Raw genomic sequence first — 20,471 nt, forward strand, 5'->3', positions numbered from 1 at the left:
TCATAGTGAAGCAACAAGTCCCTCAGAAACCTGCGCTCCCTTCCTGCCTCTGAACCACCAAACTTCCTTCCCCCTCTGCTCTCCAAGGTTTTATCATGCGGTTTTCAGCCACATGAAGATTTTGGATGCGGTTCACAGAGCTCAGGAAGAAAAAAAAAAGTGTCTGTGGCTAAAAGGGATAGTCAGATATTTGTAACAGTGAGTATTAAGAATTAAGCCTCCTAAAGCCTGCAAAGGAATAGGTCCTTCATGGTTTTAGGTTTCAACTAAGTTTAAGGGAAAGAGTTGAGACAAAGCTTTCTCCAGGTCCATGTTTTCCCATTGTCTGGTTTCTTGTTTCTTCTCCTGACAGCGATGGCCTGTTTGGGGGTCATCAAGTCTCTGAATCTGGCACTGCTGATGGTGGCACCAGTGTTGCCATGGATGTGTCAGTTTCTCCTCCTCTGAAAAGTGTTTGTAGGGGTTGCACAAAATTGAGCATGTGCACTTGCTAGCAGAACACAGCAAATAACCTTTCAAAAAGTACATCAAATAACTGATTTTTTATCTTTTTGTGCCTCTGTTTGAAAGAACTATTTCCTAAATTAGTCTCTTGTGATGGCCAGTTGCCCTCCTGGGTATCAGATCCTCTTGGTGTTAGAGGGGAGCTGTGACTCTGTGGGAGGTGTACATTGCTACCTACAGGATTATGAGTTCCACAGTTCTGTGGAAGAGAAGCCCAGATTTGCTGACACAACCTCCAGCTGCGGATATTAGTGGGATCTGGTTACAGCAAATGTTACGGAGCAGGAAGATCCTTTGTCCCAGGTAAATCTTCACGTGAAGTGAGCTGTCTCTGATTTGTCTTTCTGATGCAAATCATATGAGCATATTAGATCACAGAGAAGCCAGTGTCATATTGAAGTAATTATCTCCATAAATACATTACAGCCTTCAGTGCAGACAGATGGCATTTGCAGGAGCCTTCTCTGTGTTATGGCAGTATCACCTCCCTTGCTTGCTTCTTCTTGTTTGGTTTGGTATTTCCTTACATTACCTTTCTTTTCCTGTTTCTCTCCTCTCCCTGCGTGTTTTACACATGGTCTCAGGGAGCTGTAGAAAAATATCTGCGCTGAAGGATGGCTTAGTCTCACCGAGTGTCAGATAAACTGCAATGTCTAATTTCAGATTAAATCACGTGTTCCTTTTTATCCGGGAAAAGCCAGCCCCGATAGCTTTAATGAGGCTGACGAAGGGACTGCTGGACACAAAGAGCTTGCTTAGAGATTTCCATGTGAGAGTGTAATTAAGGGTAGTGCAAGTACAAGGCTGATAAAGGAGCAATTTCATTTTTTAAATGGCAAGGTGATTACCACCATAATGAAGAAGAAAGGAGGGCAAGAAGGAAGCCTCAAATGTGAATTTGAATAGAAGACGAGAGATCAGAATTCCTGGGTTCTTTTTGCTCCTTTTTCTAATTTAGTGTAAAGTCACAGAATGAAGAAGGGACATTGGCCATCCCTAACAATTAATTATATGTACGGTTAAATGGCGACAGCTGGACATACTGGGATGGAGGCTGGCAGTTGATGTGTGCTCTTCAGACACCAGCTCAGTCCCCTATGGCCAAATAATGAGAACCTTGTGATGAAGGGTTTCTGGTTTTGGGCTGGTCTGGGGGGGAATCGCATGGGGTAGATGGCATTGCTGTTGCTTCAGTTACAGGAGGTAGAACAGAGTATCTGGGCTACCAGATGACCCTGGTTATGGTCTGAAGAACTTCTGCTGACGCTGGAGGACAGAAATAGAAGCTGTTCTTTCACATGTAGCTGTTGGACACCAAGACCTAGTTATGCTGGGGGTGCTGCTGCTATTTCAGGCTGGATTGGGGCTATCTACACACCCATTTTTCCTGTCTCTTCTCTGGTCTGTGTCTGAACCTGTGTAGGAGATCTGTGACCTCATTACCTTAATGCATGAGCAACTCATCATCTTTTAAGCATCTGCTCACAAGAAGGGGCTCAGCATGCATCTTACAGACAGGACCTTGAAGCAGAGAGACCAGGACTTGGCAGGAGAGGAAAAGGAAGGGTTTCGTCCAGAGCTCACATCTACCAGGGGGCACCTATGTGGAGCTGAAATTACTTCTACACCTCCTAAGTGAATGAAACAAATGGAGCCAAGGCCATGTGCTTTCTGCCTGGGTGGGAGCTCAAGGGGTTTGTGTTGTGTGATTTACCTGCTTTTAGATCCCCACTTGTGGGTAAGTGGGATGTACTTTCTTGGATGCTTTCTGTGCAGACCATGCCATTATCTTCTTATCAGCTCAGGGCTGGATTCATGGTCTTTGTGTACTTTTTACTCAGTTTTAAATTATCTTCTTTTTTTTTGCATTATAAATACTTTTTTTTTTTTAAGGACATATTATACCTTCATTTATTTAAGTGCTCAAATCCCTACTGCTGTTGTTTCTATTCAGTTTCTCTTCGATCTGGCTGCTGTTTTGTCACCATTCTAGTTTGGAATAGGCTTTATTGGAAAGATACTAAAAGGTGGCTGATAGTGTTGTGGGTCTTTGGATCCCCTATTAAGATGCTTTAAAACGCCTGATTTTCAAAGGTGGATGTTTGGAGACTTCTGAAGACTAAACGTAATTCATACTGGATAGAAAAAACTGAGTTGTAGGAGGTACCACGCTGCAAAAATTTGGCCTCTTAAAAATCTGAGGGGACCAATTTTGTGTTACCTTATTCTTCTTGTGCTGCAAGAACAGGAAATTACAAACTCCATTTGCTAAACGGCAGGAGGCTAAATAATTTGTCTCACTCTGACAAATATTTTTCAAACCCACATCATGTAGTCCTCCCTCTTCCAATAATGCGTGGACAGAAAATAAATGCATATACAATGTGAAGGAAGGATGACCAGTCTCATTCTCTTGTGAACCTAAGTCATGATACTGTGCCAAAGATAAAAAAGCCTGGAGTCTGCATTGTTTACATTTAGTGTTAGCACAACGTATTTTTTTTAAAAAAAGGATGCTTTCTTCTCTTTGTGTCCATTCTGAGTGTCTCATTCCAGCAGGAGCCTGTGCAGGGACCACAAGTTGCAGTGTGGTGTCGCAGTCTTCTCAGATGGTTGTTGCCATTGTCCCAAAGGGTGAGAAAGGCTGTATCAAAGAGGTTTCACCAGGATGTATTTCTCAGTACTTTGCACAATGCAGTGACAGACTGTGCATGTTTTAAAACACAGCATAGGCTGAGAGAGATGATTCAGGGAGCCAGGCTGGATTGTGAAATATCTCATTCAGGCTATTATGAGAGCCTCAGTTTGTGTTTGTGGAAAACCGGGACTTTTGGGTGACCCAGTGACTTGATCTGACTTTGGGATATTTTTCTGTACAGAGAAGCAGATGTAGGACATGAGAACATATTCCTGAAGAAGAAGTAGGCTTCTGGGCAAAAGCTTCTGAAGGTATTTTGAATTTAGCTTAATTGCCCAGCGCTAGCAAATGGTAAATGAGACTGGTGGTGTCAATAACGTGCTGAATTAATCCAGGAAAGTTGTGACTACTTTTGAGGTGGGAAATCTTCTTTTTTTTTTTTTTTTTTTTATCATGACACCTGTTGCTCATAGGTACAAATCAAACGAAGAGTATGTGTATGTGCGAGGCCGTGGAAGAGGGAAGTATGTATGTGAGGAGTGTGGAATTCGCTGCAAGAAACCCAGCATGCTGAAGAAACACATTCGCACGCACACAGACGTCAGGCCATATGTCTGCAAGTACTGTAACTTTGCTTTTAAAACCAAAGGTAAGAGACAGTCAGCTCCTAGATCCTCTGCTTAGTTTATTGACTTACCAGCCTTCTCGGGGGCACTGGTGAAGGGGAAGGGAAAGCCTTCCCAGGGTTTGGAAAACCCCAGGAGTCGGAGGGAGGGGGATGAAGGAGTCTTAAATTGGCTATTTCCAGCAGAGAACCAGCCCTGCATTAAGCTGTGTCTCAATGAAGAGCACTGTCTGCCTGTGCCAGTCCACAGCAGAGCATCCGCCCCATCCTATTTCTGCTTCTCAAAGGGAATGATCCTGCCACAGAGCTTCACTGGCAGAGATTTATAAGCAAAGCCGCCCCAGAATGAGAGCAGGAGCTCCTGGGTACAGGCAAACGTCCCTGACCAAGCACCTGGGGACAGTCTTCAGGTGACCTTGTGCTGGTGCTTTCAAGATCTGTTTGAGCTGCACTTTTTCATCCTTCGCAGTTGCATGTAGCTTTGGCATTTTCTATATCATATCAATAGACTTTTCCTCTAAAGACCTCCATTCCAGGACATCTAGCCATTAATGACTTCACCACCACCTGATACTCTTTGCAAGCAACCCTCATCATTGCTGCAGCCAGTGCGTGAGCGAGCTCTATCGGGAACATGCAAAACCACATGCAAAATAAAGTCTCTTCCAAGAGACTTTGGGTAAAGTTTTCAAAAGTGCCAGAGGTGTCCTGGTCCCTTTAACTTCTCATCAGACTCTGGCACCATGGGTTTGACAAATCTCCACTCCATCTTTGGTTGCAGCGAGTCTTGCAATAAAGATGTCAAGTTCAGTTTCTTGATTATAGTTTGACATCAGTATAAAATGTCCATTGTCTCCCATCATTGCAAATTTCAGTAGGTGACACAGCTGGGAGAGTTAATTACTCAAGAAGAGCTTCAGCCCCTAAAAACCCCAATGCTGCCCAAGGAAACGGCACAACGTGGGTGTGGGGAGGTAGATCTGGGTGCTGTGTGGACCATGGCATGTGTCCTCACCCAGAAGTGCTGATAGGAACCATGTCTGTGCTAGTCAAGTGACCCAGACGCTGAGTGAATCGGGGTGGGCAGTTCCTGGAGCTGGTGGCTTTGTTGGTAAATCTGGTGGGTGATTTCTGGGTAACAACGTGTTGGTAGTCACTGGGCGTATGGGAGAATGGGGAAGTGATACCAGATTGAGGCCAAATTCTCATCAGACTCATGCAGCAGATCCAAGTGCTAGTTCTTTCTCTCCCTCCCAGCCCAGAGCTATTTCTGATTCATTTTCTTTCTCTTTCCCTCTTGCTTTTGTTACTTTGTTCTGAGGTTTTCCTTTGAGAGGTGAATCCATTCAACCTCTATCCATCACTCCACCTTGCTTCCCACCATGCTTCTGTTAGGTTTTTATTCAGGCTGCTGCGATCAGACCATCCTTTTCACCATCTCTCCAGCTGCTTTGCTCTTCATCTTTGCTCCCTTGAAGCACACAAACTGTCAACACTGACTGTGCCCATTGTACAAGGCAAATAGATGCTTGCCTCCAAGGGACTTCCCTTCTTCAACTTTGCAGGAAACTTGCACAAGGAAGGTAACATGGAAAAGCTTCCATCAAAAAAACACAAAATCCAGTGTTAGGATTGGAATGCAAAACTATCCATTTGCCTATGGATGCATGAGGGGGCAGAATTTCCCCAGATCAGTAACTTCAGGACAAATAATTGCACAGGGGTAGCTTGGAATTGCATGAAAATGGCTCTTTGCTGGAAGGGGGTGACAGCTGACTTTACAGCACCTGGGTAAAAGCTGTTGGCTTCACTGTTGGAGACACAAGGACCTCTGGAAGAGTTTCTGGAGAGTGAGAAAAAGATCAGCCTTGGGTGCTGATAAAATCATTGCTTGAATTCCTCAAACTGAATTATTGCTGTTGGTGATGGAGCGCGGACCAGAGGTTTGCAGAACTGGAGGTTTCACAGTTTGTTTTGCAGACATCTAGAATAAGTTTGTTTGTGCCCTGATTCGTTAGGATTCTCCTTCCTGGTGTGCAATTTTGCAACCATGGTTAATTGCAGAATGGAGAAGCTGGAACTCTCACTACTGGACCATGATTGCAAAAATATAAGCTGAGTTGAAGCTCTTTCAGAAGTCAGCTTTCCAAAGTTAATTTTAGCCTTCAGCGTAAACTCGAAGGGGATATCTGTGGAGCTGTCTTCATTTTGGCTGTGGGAGATCTCTCCAGCATGATCTAATGCTCTAAACTCTCAAGTAGGCTGGAAGCAGTGAATTTTTTTTATTATTATTATTTTTAATGAGGATCTTTATCTGGTTAAAATGTACCTCCTTCCCTCCCCCGCCCCGAAAATCCGTATCTGTGTTCCAAGAACTGGGGAAACTTCTGCAAAAGAAAGAGCTTTAAATGTTTTTCCCCTTTTCACTAATTATGCTGTTTGTCTGGTTTTTGTGCATTTCTGTCGCTGTCAACGAAGCTGTTCCTTTGGGTTACAGAACTGCAGGGAAATGTTTTTTTTATTATTATTTTAAAGCAAATCCATGAGAATTTTGAGTGCTCGCTTAGCTGATGGAAACAGCAGTCTTGGAAATTTGGTTTGTAAAGATTTATTTGATTTTAAGTTTCTGGACCAGATATAAACGTGCCTCTAATGAGGTGTCTCTACCTCCACTGCAGCAGCGCTCTCCTAAGAGGTTTGTTACCGTGGCCTCCAAGAGGTTGTTTAAAAGAAGTTAAGCAGCTTCTTCATTGTTTTCTTACCAGGAAGGAAACAAAGAAAAAGCTGCAGTCTGACAATTTTCCCTTTCAGGAAGGTCAGGGAGAGCTTTTCCCTTGACCACCTTCCCAGAGGGGACACAGGAACTGCCAGCTGTCTCTTGTCACCCCTTGTCACTCATCTTCAGACGCTGGAGGGAAGCACAGCCCCTTTCTTTACTCCTTCTCTCGGGTGACTTGGGGCTGTGGGTCAGTGTTGGCACATTAATTCCCCTCCTGTGCAGGCATTATCCTTTTCCACAGCTATTTTCTGCTCTTGTTCAGGCTCACATCAGACTCTCATGTCCTGATTGCTTGAGATTTCTTAAGATTTCTGGATAAACTGCGTGGAGCAGCTCACTGTGTCCGTGCTGCTGCCTCTGCTTAGAGGTCAGAAGGGACAAGGAGCTTCATATTAATTTAAAAGGTGCTTGTGCAAAGGACATCAGTGCCTGTTGGCTGAAGATATGCATTTGATAGTCTAGTCCACTCACAGTTTCCAGACACCAGACTTCTTCATGTCCTCAGCCACGGTCTTCCTTTAATAAATTAGTTTGCAGTTCTTTAAATCAGCGCATGGCAGGCACTGAGGTTATTGAACATGTTAATATATTAAATGCATTACCCCCTCAGCCCTTAAAGGCAAGGTTATGGCTGCACAGTTTATTATTATTACTGCTCCAGCAGACTCAGCGCTCTGCTAAGCCTCCTCTGGAAACTACAGAGCAGGTCCAACTGGCGGAAAGCTCCGAAAGAATTAACTGCTGTTATAGCAGGGCAGATTGATACAGAGATTTGCAGAATGTCCCTGCATCCCGTGCGTGCTGGGGCCCTCCCTTCATGGCTGGGAAGAGGGAAAGGGTCCGAGCATCCCTGTGGAGCCACCACAGGGACCCTTTTGTCCTCCCGCTCCTGGGGATGTCTCAAACTCCACTGGGATGAGGACGGGGTTATCCTCAGGAATTTGCTGCCTGCTCCCGTGTGCCATGTGGTGTGAGGCGTGTCGCTGGGAACAGAAACCGGCCCAGTGGGCCAGACAGGAGGCAAAACACTGTGAGCAAAAAGGCTCTTTAACTTACCAGGGAAAGGGAAAAAAAATGGAATGAGTGCTGGAAGTCAAGGACTGGCAAATTCAAGTGAAATATTAACTGTTATTTTTTTTTTTAACAGGGCAGCTATTAAGCCCCAGCACAAGCCTCAATGGGAAATATGCTAATTCTCTATATTTTGAAATCTGCAAATCCAGCCTGGGTACCTTTCTGGAAGATTAGGTTTTGGCTAACACAGGCTGATAGTCTTGATCCAGAAGATGGCTAATATTTTATAGCCTGTATCAACACAGGCAGGCAGGCTCGATGTTCAGATTTTCTTCTTCAATCTTAAAGTCAATATGTATAAAAGATAATAACAATTTTTTTCAAAATTTAAATCTTCTGCCCAATAAATTATATAAATTAAAGCTTTCCTTCTCATAGTGTCTCACCTGGGGACTTTATATCCATGCGGAGACCTAAATCAAAACCTGTGCATTATTTAAGTCACACATAAAACCCGTTTCAAGGGTTTATCCGGGATGAGGAGTATTGGCCTGTTGCTGGTTCTCTGTGTGTGAGCACATCCCACAGCAAAATGGGAGTCTGCTGGTCTGCCCTCCTTGTATATTATTTTAAAAGAGGACTATAAAAATACTTAAGTCCTGGAAAGCTGTGAATGTTTTTATCACAACATCGCCTTGGACACCGAAATTATGCAGTTGGTCATTTGTTGGGGTTAAATTGTTCACATTTAATAGGAGAAATAGAAAGCATGGTATGTGCCCAGTATGGACAGGATGATTTTTCCAGGAATCTTAAGGTTGCTGTTCCCTATTTTTTGTTTGAACTACGACACCTTTAAAATATGATAATGGGTATTCTGAAAAATTAATTTTCCTGTTTTAATTTAAATGGGAAATCACTCCTAGTCCCTATTAAGCCACTTTAATTGCTTTTGGAACACTAGAGTTTTGGCTTTCTCAAAACAACACAAGTATTTAAGCTGCTTTAAGTCCAGAATAAGACATCACATCATCAGAAGAACTTAAGCAGCTGGTAGTACATGGTTATAAGCAGGTGTGATGGGAGAGCTGTGCTGAAACCGCGTGTGCTCCTCCAGTGCAGCAACACTTGGGGTTGGTCATAATTTCCACCGATTCCTAAATTTTAGATGTAGCCAGATTCTTTCAAGTCTGGGAACTTTTTGGGAAACAATCCTTAATGAGGACCACTTACCTACTTAGAATTCAGTGTAACTGTTCTGCTACTTAAATCCAGCTTCCCTGCCTGCTAGTTTCTCTCTTGCTCCTTCCAATATGTTGACGTTTTTTTTTTTTTTTTCTCAGTTTTCAAGGAAGCAATGCATGTGGGTTGTTGGGGTTTTTTTAAGTTAGGAGTCAGAACTCTGTACAGCAACAAGTAGCTGTGAGTTCTTCCTTGTAGGATTCACATCCAGCATTTACTTAGGCAAAGTGGTGTTGACTTTACTGGAAATTTGCCAAAGGACTTTAGCATTTAATCCTGCCAGCATTAATTAAGGAGTCTAAAAACACAAACTGTAAGAAGAGCCCTGATAAGATAAATATCATTGTCCTCCAAATTGCTCCCAAGATGATAACTGAGCTTCTCAACTGGTGTAAATAAATCTCAAGCTTTTAATTTCCTTAAAATGTTGCATACTTGGGTCAGATGAGAATCCAGCCCACTGAGTGTCTCTTCCCTAAAAGGACAGCAGCATCCCTATTTTGTTGGAATTTCTTCTTGGTGTGGATGCAGGGTGCTGTGCACAGACAGACCCTGCACCAGGGGGTTTGCCCTGAAAGCTTTGCAGGCTTTTTGTGTTCATCAGTGTGAGCGGATACTGTCTTATCTGACCAAACATGGCCGAAGGAAGATGGAAAGAGGAAGGGGAAAGAAAGCAACGCTCTCTATGAGTTGGTCCTTTGGTGTTTTACATAAACTCATTGGAACAGGGGGGTTCAGCGTTGCCTGTGCAGCACCTTCCAGCAGAGCCTGGGTGGGGAAGGAAGAGGAGAAGCCCTAGCACTGCCTTGCACAAGGGTGGTTGCCTCCACTAAAAGAAAATAGAAAAGGAAGTGACACTGATGGCTTTTGGCAGAGCTTGTCAGCCTAAGCTGCTGCAGAGGGTGGACCTGAGAGAAAGCAGAGGTGTAGTGAAGTGATGGGCAAGACCTGCAGGCTGGAGATGGGCTCCCCATGTCTGCCCAGGTCTGTGGCAGCGAAGGGAGCAGTTGTGTTGGCTGCGAACAGCTCTGGCGCTGAGGCAGCGGGGAGGACTGTGCGTATAAACAGCCTTCGGACATTCGAAGGCATTTTGGGGTTGTTCAACCTGGAGAAAAGGAGGCCGAAGGGAGACCTTCTTTCTCTCTACAGCTCCCTGAAAGGAGGGTGTAGCCAGGGGGGGTCGATCTCTTCTTCCAAGGAACAGGTGATGAGACAAGAGGAAACGGCCTCAAGTTGCACCAGGGGAGGTTCAGGTTGGATATTAGGAACAATTTTTACGCTGAAAGGATTATTAAGCCTCAGAATGGGCTTCCCAGGGCAGCAGTGGAGTCGCCATCCCTGGAGGTAGTTAAAAGCCAGGCAGATGTGGTGCTGAGGGACATGGGTGAGTGGTGGTTTTTGTCCGTGTTGGGTTGACAGTTGCACTCAATGATCTGAAATGATCCAACCTGGGCAATTCTATGATTCCATGATTCTATTCTGTAAAATGGCCGAGGTGGTCGCTTGTACTCCTCTGAGGACCAGAGTCCTTCCCTCAAGTATGGGGTGGCTCTAGTCTTGCCCAAAACACTGCATTCACCAGCCTCCCTTGACTAATTACTGTTACGCCCTCCCAGTTTAGCCAGAGCCAGATGCATGTAGTGCTGTGAGTTTATGAGCTTGTTCTGGGGATGTGGTAGTACCCAAATGCGTGGTGACCTTCTCTCTTCCCACCACAGGGATCACAGCTGAATTCCTGAGGTGCCACAGACCAGAGTTTAACCAACAACCCTCCTTCACACCAGGCGTTTACTTGGGCTTCTTTTGTGCGTTTATTATCACTGGAGGAAATCCAGTGGAGGGAATTTTGCTGCTATAACTGAGCAAAGATGGGTCATTTTTGCCAGCCAAAAAGTGATGTGCTGTGATGGACAGGCAGCAGCAGCAGGGTTTGATTTCAACAGACTGAGTCAGTTTGTCTTTTTGCTGGTTAGGTCCAAAATTAAATTCCAATTCCATGAAGCCACAATTTGGACTCATTGGATAGTTTTTGCTGAAACAGTTTTTCACTTTAAAACAATGGTGATTCACTGGAACCAGAGGTGTCCACGAGAGCATGCTCTTGTCTGACTGGGTGTCTTTGGGTCCACAACAAACCTCCTGGTCCAAACTGGAGAAAGAGAGGTCTGATTCGGAGCAAGAACCTGAGCCAAGCTGCCCTCATCCTCAAATCTGAGTGTCCTAACCATGAGGCTAAGGGTATTTAGGCATGAAGTTTAAAAATAATAAATCTCTCTTACTGAAGCTGTTTTGCTGCATTTGAATTATTAAATATCCTTTGAATCCACATCCTAGATGGGTGCCAGATACACAAGGATATATAGTCAGCCTTTGTCTCTCTTGGTCTTTCCTGTTGGAGCTATTCCATTTTGTTTAAAATGGGCTAAATAAATAATTCATGGCCTAAAGAGAAACTAACTTGGTAGCTAGATGGTTATGGCACTCTTCTGAGATGTGAGGGCGTCACGGCTAATTTTCTGCTCCAATGAATAGTTGCTTATTTATTTATACTATCCAGAGCAGCGGGAGGAGAGGTTGATAGAGGCCCTCTATACTCCCACCCAGCTCAGGGACCAGGGGAATCTGTGGATTGCAGAATACCAGCTGAGGGACCTCATTCTTCAGTTGAAGGTTATAATAAAGTGTGAGAATTCATTTCTTCCTCAATATTTTATTTATTTATTTTTATTTTTTATATTTTGGTGAGAAAAACAAGCCTCGTGTTCAGCACTGCCCCAGTGTTAGCTAACAGGAAGGCTGATGGCACATCGTGTTGCTGCAGTGAATTTGGAGGACTCAGCCAGCTCCTGGGCTGTGCTAGGAAATTAAACAGCCTTTGGTGAAGCTTCAGCGAGGGCCCAGGTTTCTTCTTATCAGCAGCTCAGTCCATAAAGAGATGTGGGAAAAGAAAAGGAAAGATGGGGCATTTTTTCTTTATTTCTCCTACTCTTTATTTTTCTCTCCATTTCCCCCCTCAACAAAGGTTCCCCTTTGTTCAGCATTTCCTGGTTTATAAGTAGGGTTAATAACTGTCTAATTAACCTGCCTGTAACTGGGGAGTTAGAAAGGAGCCCTGCAAGGCCGTCGTGCCCACGAGTTATCTGGCAGTCAGAGCACCTCAGCAATCCCGCTGTAGGGAGGAGGGGGATTATAGGGGTTTTCCATATTTCTGGCATCTCGAGCACTCACTTTGGAAACACCAGTCTGCCCTGTGGTGCTAAGGAGCTCCTCACCTCCAGGCAGGTGACCCTGTGTGTTGGGATGAGGTGGGAGGTGACAGTAGATTGAGATATGGTTCTCTGTTCTACCTTCCTACCATTTTTCTTTGCTGCACCAGCCATCCAGGACTTTCCATCACCCCAAACGCAAATGTGTGCCCCAACTGTTTTTTTTCAGGTTGCACAACACCTGCGAAGTCACACAACTCTGCCAGCACCTCCTCTTCTACCCTGGTGCAGCAGCAAAGGGACGAAAGGGAGGACTTAATCTTGTGTCATGGGATATTTGCAATGGATAGTGGTTTGGGAAGAGTCAGAGGTCTGGTTCAGAGCCAAATTATTAACTTGTTACTGCTGAACTTGCAAAATGAGGGGGAAAAAAACAGAGCCATATTGACCAAAATATGTTTTCTGCTTCTTTTCAGGGAATCTGACTAAACATATGAAGTCAAAGGCCCACAGTAAAAAATGTCAGGAGATGGGCGTGTTGGTATCTTCACTGGTGGATCTGGAAGCCGAAGAAGGTAAAATCTCTTACATTATAAACCTCCTGTTGCTGCTGAGAGAGGGCAGGAGACATGCTCCACAGATCAGCTTTTCAAAGATGTGGAGCAGTTTTGTTCTCCCCGGGTTCTTTCCATTGCCCAAGGGGGATTTCTGCTTTGCATGGGGTAGATTACAGGGCCATCCTGGGGTGCTGCATCCCTCGGACAGTCTGTGAGCCCGTGTCTCCCTGCTGGGGGTTGTCCCTGTCTGGCTGAAGGATTTTGGCTGCCTGCAGCCAGAGGCAGGAGCAAACAGATGGTGGGGAGCATCCTGCCAGCGCTCTACATGTGGGCTGTACACATAATAACAAATAGTGGATCCATGGTGTGAGAAGGTGCTTCCTTTGTATTAGGGGTATCTCTAGCAGCCTGACTGCCATGCTCTGGAAGAGCTTGGGTCTCTCTTGGCCATAGAGGCAGTTTCTGAAGCAGCAAAATGAGACCCAGCCCCGAGATGTATTGCCTGAGGCTCTGAGCCCCCACTTTGCTGCTGCAAGAGCAGTCTGGTGGGTGAAGGAGAAAAATCAGTCTTGGCCACTCTGGTTAGGATCTGACAGCTTATTTTACTGAGCCTGAGCGATGGTGTGATCCTGTGGTGCGTGGTCCATGCAGGCTGTGGTGATGTTCTTGCATAAGGGATGAACTCCAGCAATACTGGTAGTGATAATACTGGAGTATTAGTGATTCAGAGATACCTTCCTCCAGAGAAAGACTTTTCCATAAGGATCTTCTTGGAACTATATGATCTTTAAGGTCCCTCCCAACCCAAGCCATTCTGTGATCTTCGAGGGACCTGCCCATCTCACTGTATTTGGCTGATCCCAGGAAACTCCAAATTACGAGTGCAAAAGCAGGTTCTGTCTGGAGGGACTGGTACCTGCTGGAGCTGCTCCCACCTCTGTGGGCAGATCCTGGACCCTGCCCCACTACTGGAGACCTCAGACATCAGCATGGGGTACCAGGAGCACGGAGGCAGCTGCTCCCCTCATCCCTCACCCTCACGAGTCTTCTCCATGTGCAGGGTGAAGGTGAATCACCCTGGTCAGAAATAATCTGGATGATTTCTCAGCAAGAGAAGAGCCAGCAAAACTAAAATAACATGGTGCTTTGACATTTAATGGCATTATTCTGAGTGCTTTACAAGAAGATACATTTACCCTGACTCACCTGCTCATTTCTTTCATCTACTTATGCACAAACACACACACAAAGCCTGCCCAAGGCTCTGTGAATTCAGGAGTCTGTCTGTTCTTTGAGAAGGACACATGACTCTCTTATTCAGTAATTTCCACCCTGGTTTATAGTATCTGCAGCTGAATTTCCCTGAAGTCATCCCGAGAAGCAGATCTCCTCCTGGGAGACTGGGCAGCATCAGGCAGGAGTGTGGTAACCATAATCACTCCTGTCTCCATCAGAAACGTTGAGGGAGAGGTGAAGAAGATCTCCAAGCTGGGAGATGAGGGAACACGGGGAAGTCTCATATATACTTAGCTGTTTGAGCTAGAAAAAGATATTTTACCCAAATTATTGGAGGCTGCGCTCCGACAGCTGCAAAGGGTTAGGTTATGTGTCTCCGGGGAACAGTTAGATGTTTTTACAATTGTTATTCTGTTTCCTTTAGCAAGACCCTGAGTGCTCAGGGCTGGAGCTGCAGCTCAGGACTGATGGGGAAGAAGCCTTGGGGGCAGCAGATCTCATGAAGTCCTCATGAAATTTTGCGTCATCTGCCTTTTCTGTTCAGCAGGTCGTTCGCATTTATAGGGAACGCTGCACATACCAGCTATAGGGGGAAGAGAGGCTCTGGGAGCACAGGTCTGTCTTGGTCACAGTGTGTTTATTCCTGGATAAAACACGTTGTGCCACAGAGCAGGGTGGTGTTTTCTGTTTGCAGTGTGCTGCAGGCTGGTCATGACACCACTGACCCTTCCTGGCTGCCACCCCAGAGATCTCAGTATGAAAGCAGCTCTTGTGGCCATCTTTAGCATTTTTCTCCCTGTTTCCTGTTTCACCCCCCTGTCCCACCCCAAACAATTTTGATTCCCCCATCATCCCTGGGATTCATTCTGCCACAGCCCGCAAGGGTTTGTTGACAATGGGTTAAAATGAACTTCATAAAACACATGGCGCCACGGTTATTTTTATAAAGTGAACATCAGCTGAGCGAGTTCTAGAGACAGCGCTGTGAGCCAGGGAATGTTAACTCGGCAGGAACAACAAACAGCGCTTATCACCCCGGTCCCCTGCTGGGGTTGAGTCCATATGAGGCTTTATTGGGAAAGGGGCTGGTTCAGGGGACATGGGCAGTGTAAAGCGCCTCCTGCTTCATTAGTAATTAAAAATCCCAAAGTGTTTCCCTGCATAGCCCCTGGTGGGGAGGAGGTTTGCTTTGCTGCAATGCCTCCTGCCACAGAGGGGACTTGTGGCCCAGGTGGTTCACGGGCTTCGAGGCTGTGCCCACTGGGCAGCCCTGGCCACCGGGACCCTCTGAGGTGCTTCAAGTCTCAGGTTTTGACACCAGATCTCAGAAATGCTGTCCCCTGCAGTGTGCTGTATCCTTGGGTTATCTCCATGCTTGCTAATGAAACTGTGCCAGGGACATTTGCAGACCATTGTCTCAAACTGCAGGAGAGATCAGCAAGACGTCTGTGGTTCAGGCCATCTACTGCACTCACAAAAAAACGCTGAGCACAGTTTGGGAATTAGCGTGGCCCTGGAGCCCTTCCTGAAGACAAGGTTGGATGTGGCCACCCTGTTTTGGTGGCACAAAGGTGCAGGTGCAGAGCAATTTGATGGGGCAGCAGGGCTTGTGTCACTGTCCTGGGACTTGGAAGGCTGATGTGACTGTCCTTGACCTGAACAGACCATGGCTCAACCTGCCAGCAGAGAACATGTAACAAGCAATATGACAAGTGGAAACGGCCTCAAGTTGCACCAGGGGCAGTTTAAGTTGGATATTACAGAATCACAGAATCTTCTAGGTTGGAAGGGACCTTAAAGATCATCTTGTCCAACTGTCAACATAACTGACAAAAATAGACACCCACACAACAAACAAGGAGCATCATCACTAAACCTCTTCACAGAAAGGGTTATCAAGCACTGGAACAGGCTAGCCAGGGAAGTGGTGGAGTCACCATCCCTGGAGGTATTTAAAAGCTGGACAGATGTGGTGCTGAGGGCCATGGGTTAGTGGTGGAGTTGGCAGTTTTGGGTTAATAGTTAGACTTGATGATCTTAAAGGTCCCTTCCAACCCAGATGATTCTATGATTCTGTGGTATCTGAGGAGTCCCATTGGTTATCCAGTCCCAAACCCCAATGATCCCCCAGTGCAGTGGTACCATGTTCAGGCCAGGTGTAGTCACCTGGTCAGTCAAGGGACAAGGACCTGGGAGAAAGAGGGAGCCCTAAGTGTCCCCTTTCACAGTGCCTTTCCTGACATGTATGGGGATAGACAAAGGGCTCTCCCAGGCCACGCTGAATAAATATCTCATGAAGACTCAGGACACCTGACCTGGCCGACAGTGTTCCGCTCTGCCTCAAGGGATGGCTTTCTTTCTTTTAAATCTGCTTGGACTCTTGGCTTTTCTCCAGCTCTTCAGAGCAACCTTTCGATCAGGCAGAGACACGCTGTACTTGGCCATGGCCTTTCCAAAGGAGGACACGGCCAAAACAAAACCTCTTCGAGGATTTCGCAATAGCTGCCCCAAGGGAAAATTGTTGGTGTGGTGTGAGCAGCAGGAGGCTGCTCCCATGTGGGATTGATGGAGAACTCCTCTGGCCTGGGAATGCACTTAAAATAATTGATTAGCTGATGGCATCCAGAAATCTCTCCCTGCTGTTGCACCACCCGTTGGTGATGCCTCTGCAGATCAAAGCTAGATAAGGAGAGGGGAAAGTGCCTCCTGAAATGTTGGTTGCATGACTCTGAAAAGAACAACTGTTATTTTAAACCTTTCCACTATTGTCAATTAGAACTAATGAATCATATTTATTGAGTCTCACTTTTGAAAACCTGCAAATCAGAAGTCCTATTTGTGTTACACATAATTGCGGACTCCTGAGGACATAACTGCAAGGGTTCACTTTGCCAGTCCTGGGGAATGCTTTCATTCATGATTTCATTCAGTCATTCATCCCCGGGCTCATGCAAGGTTAATAGTAGTCTGCTCAGCAGCGTGTTGTGCGGGCAGTGTGAGGACTGCTGATGGGAACACTCTGCTTGTGAATACGGAGGTCTGGCAGGTGATGAGGCTGAGCTTGTCTCCGCCTTTGGCCTCATGGAAAGACTAAATCCTCAATACAAGAGAGATATCGAGGTGCTGGAGCGAGTGCAGAGGAGGGCAACGAAACTAGTGAAGGGCCTAGAAGACAAATCATATGAAGAGTGGCTGAAGGAGCTGGGGCTGTTTAGTGTGAGGAAGAGGAGGCTGAGGGGAGACCTCATCACTCTCTACAACTACTTGAAAGGCCACTGTAGAGAGGTTGGTGCTGGTCTCTTCTCACAGGTAATTAACAATAGAACGAGAGGGAACGGCTTCAAGCTCCAACAGGGTAGGTTTAGACTGAACATTAGGAAGGAATTCTTCACAGAGAGAGTGGTCGGGCATTGGAACAGGCTGCCCAGGGAGGTGGTTGAGTCACCGTCCCTGGCTGTGTTTAAGGGCCGTTTAGATGCAGTGCTGAGGGATATGGTGTAGGGGAGGACTTTGTAGAGTAGGGGAGATGGTTGGACTCGATGATCCCAAGGGTCTCTTCCAACCTGAACGATTCTATGATTCTATGATTCTAAAGAAAAGCACAAGAAGGGTCTTCCTTGCATCCCCAGGTCAGCTGGGAGAGCGCTGAGCTGAAAGGACAGGACCATCATCTGGGGGACCTTTTTTCTTAGCCATCATTAAATGATTGGTCCCTGAGTGCTTGTGGCTGAACACACAGTGGTTGGACCCCGCTGTGCCCTACCTGGACTGAGAGGAGAGGAACCCATCGACTTTCGAAGGGGACTCCTCTCCCATTGTTGCTGTTGGCTGCACGGCTGCTCGCTGGAATGCACTCTGCTGCCTGGACTTCAGTGCATTATGCAAGCAATCCGTGTAATTTTAGAATTACGACAAACACGCAGTCGCCCGTTTCCTCCCATCAATGAAGACCGTTTGTGTTTCTGTAAAAGGGACAGTCTGCCAGGAAGGAATGCAGACAGGTGAAAACAGGAAGGTATGGTGTCAGAGGACATTTCCTTTCATTCCGTCCAGCCTCTTTTTTACCTGGTTAAATCTAACACTGACCTTCTGCTGAAATTTCAGGTATTCTGCCTCGTTCTACAACTACCTGAAAGGAGGTTGTAGAGAAGCAGGGATTGGTCTCTTCTTCTAAGTCACAGGCGATAGGACAAGAAGTAATGGCCTCAAGTTGCGCCAGGGGGGGGTCAGGTTGGATATTAGGAAAAATTTTTTACACGGAAAGGGTTATTAAGCCTTGGAATGGGCTGCCCAGGGAAGTGGTTGAGGCACCATACCCGGAAGTGGACTTTAAAAGACAAGTTGACATAGTGCTTAGAGACATAGTTTAGTGATGCGGAGGGTTTTTTTGTATGGTTTTCTTTTGGGTTTTTATCAGAGTTAGGTTGATGGTTGGACTAGATGATCTTAAAGGTCCCTTTCAACCTAGACGATTGTATGATTCTATTCTATGATTCTATGAATAAGGAGGCCCATTGCTCACAAATGCCAACTAAACACTTAAATAAAGTAGCCAGGAAGATGGTCAGAAAATTGTATTTTGTGCTGTAATGGTTGGGGCTATTTGGATGGATGAGGAAATAACGTAAAAATGGCAGAAAGGTGCATGAGAAATCGGAGGTCACAGCTATAACCCGCATCCCTGCTCTCAGAGCAGTAGACTGCAAAGAGCCTTCTCCTGTGTAACCACAGAGTGTTTTCTCTCAGCAAAGAGGCTCAGAACAGAGCCTGGACTATTTTTAACTTAAAAAAAAAAAGATTACTATTTCCATGTGACACAAACCAGTGCAGGAACATTGCCGTGCTTTCCTTTGGGGGCAGGCGGGGAGGGGGCAGCAGTTCCTAAAATTCCCTGGATAATTTTAAACTAGAGTTGCATTTCACTTGATTGTTTTTATTTCTATTTAAAGGGCAGAAGAAAGTAAGGGGTGATTGAAAGTAAGGGAAGAAAGTAAAAGGAGATTGGACTATAATTCTTCAATCCTGCATTGGTTTTGCTTGGTGTGATTGCATCATTTCGGTAGAATAACCTTAGAATAACACACATGCAATGAAATACAGCCCTCAGAAAAAGGCGTCAATAGGGCACATTTTCCCCTGCTTCCTCTCTTCTTCCTTCCTCCATCTCTCCCTCCCTCTGTCTTCTCCTGACTTGCTTTTCCTCTGCCCATTAGCTCAGAAAAATGTGTTTCAGTTGCAAGAAGGTCTGTGCTCTTTCTGCTGCGGGGATGGTGTTGTGAGGCCAAAGCAAATTCCCTTTGGGCTGTCCCAGGACTCACTCGAATGTTTCCCTCGGTGGCAAATGCAAACAACTCCCCAGTGCGATGCTGGTTTCACATTTCCCCAACTCCACACTCCTGACCTCGCTCTCTGTCCTGGCCGGCGCCTGTCTGTTGTGTGACTGGGGACAAAAAGGAGACCACATGGGAACATGGCTCTTGGAGCCGCACAGAAGAGGCTGAGGCTGTAGCTGCCTCCCCATCCTGAACCCCAGAGATGTTAAACCCTGAAACCAGAGACAGAGACTCAGAGTGGGTCCAGGAGGAGACCATGGAGATGCTTCGGGGGCTGGAACCCCTCTGCTGTAAGGACAGGCGGAGAGAGTTGGGAGGGGTCAGCCTGGAGAAGAGAAGGCTCCAGAGAGACCTTAGAGCCCCTTCCAGTCCCTAAAGGGGCTCCAGGAAAGCTGGGGAGGGACTCTGGATCAGGGAGGGGAGCCCTAGGAGGAGGGGGAAGGGTTTGACCCTGAAAGAGGGGAGATGGAGCTGAGATGTGGGGAAGAACTTGTTTGGTGTGAGGGTGGTGAGAGCCTGGCCCAGGTTGCCCCGAGAAGCTGTGGCTGCCCCATCCCTGGAGGGGTTCAAGGGCAGGTTGGAGGGGGCTTGGAGCAACCTGGTGTGGTGGGAGGTGTCCCTGCCCAGGGCAGGGGGTGGGATTGGATAGTCTTTAAGGTCCCTTCCCACCCAAGCCATTCTATGATTCTATGGCCAGCTCTTAACTCTGGTAGTGAAATCCATTCCTTTTCCTCTTCCCACCCAAGCTATTCTATGATTCTATGGCCAGCTCATAACTCTGGTAGTGAAATCCATTCCTTTTCCAAGTAAGAAATAGGCACCATTCACTCTATACCTGGAAGAACTGGTCCAAGAAATACCATTCACTCTATACCTGGAAGAACTGGTCATTTGGAATAATACTTGTTCTGAACTCAGTTCCTCTGGGAGTTTTGCAAACAACCCGCTACTGGATCCTGGGTCCAGAAAAACCCCATTATTATACGAGCATTTCACAATGCAAGTCAGGCTCTTGGTGAAGAGCTGCTGACTACGTCTGGGTGCTGTATGAGATTGCAGCAGGACTCGTTTTATGGACTTTTGAAATGGGGTGGGGAGTAAATGAAATGCATTTCAGACTGAAACTTGAATGGATAATCAGCCATGGTGAAACATGTCTTATTTCATGGGTAATGCCAAATACTTCATGAGCATTTACTAGAAAGGCCTTGTTATTCAAAGTAAACAAAATTGGACTTTTTATCCATAGATCAGGGTGACTTCTCGCTGTGTGGCCATGTCCCTTTTTGCAAACCACCCTGCCTGCTGCAGGCAGGTGTGGTCCAGCCTCAGCCTTA

General features: G+C 46.2%; 1 protein-coding gene across 1 annotated transcript in view; it reads left to right on the forward strand.

Annotated features, from left to right (window-relative positions):
- Positions 1–20,471, forward strand: part of HIVEP3 (human immunodeficiency virus type I enhancer binding protein 3) — a 291,528-nt gene that overhangs the window by 262,011 nt on the left and 9,046 nt on the right. The window contains exons 9-10 of the mRNA XM_014949186.1: positions 3,616–3,791; positions 12,485–12,583. Coding sequence (XP_014804672.1) covers positions 3,616–3,791; positions 12,485–12,583 — 275 coding nt within the window. The remainder of the gene's footprint in view (positions 1–3,615; positions 3,792–12,484; positions 12,584–20,471) is intronic.

This window comes from Calidris pugnax, unplaced genomic scaffold (genome assembly GCF_001431845.1).
Source record: "Calidris pugnax isolate Ruff unplaced genomic scaffold, ASM143184v1 scaffold174, whole genome shotgun sequence".
NCBI lineage: Eukaryota > Metazoa > Chordata > Aves > Charadriiformes > Scolopacidae > Calidris > Calidris pugnax.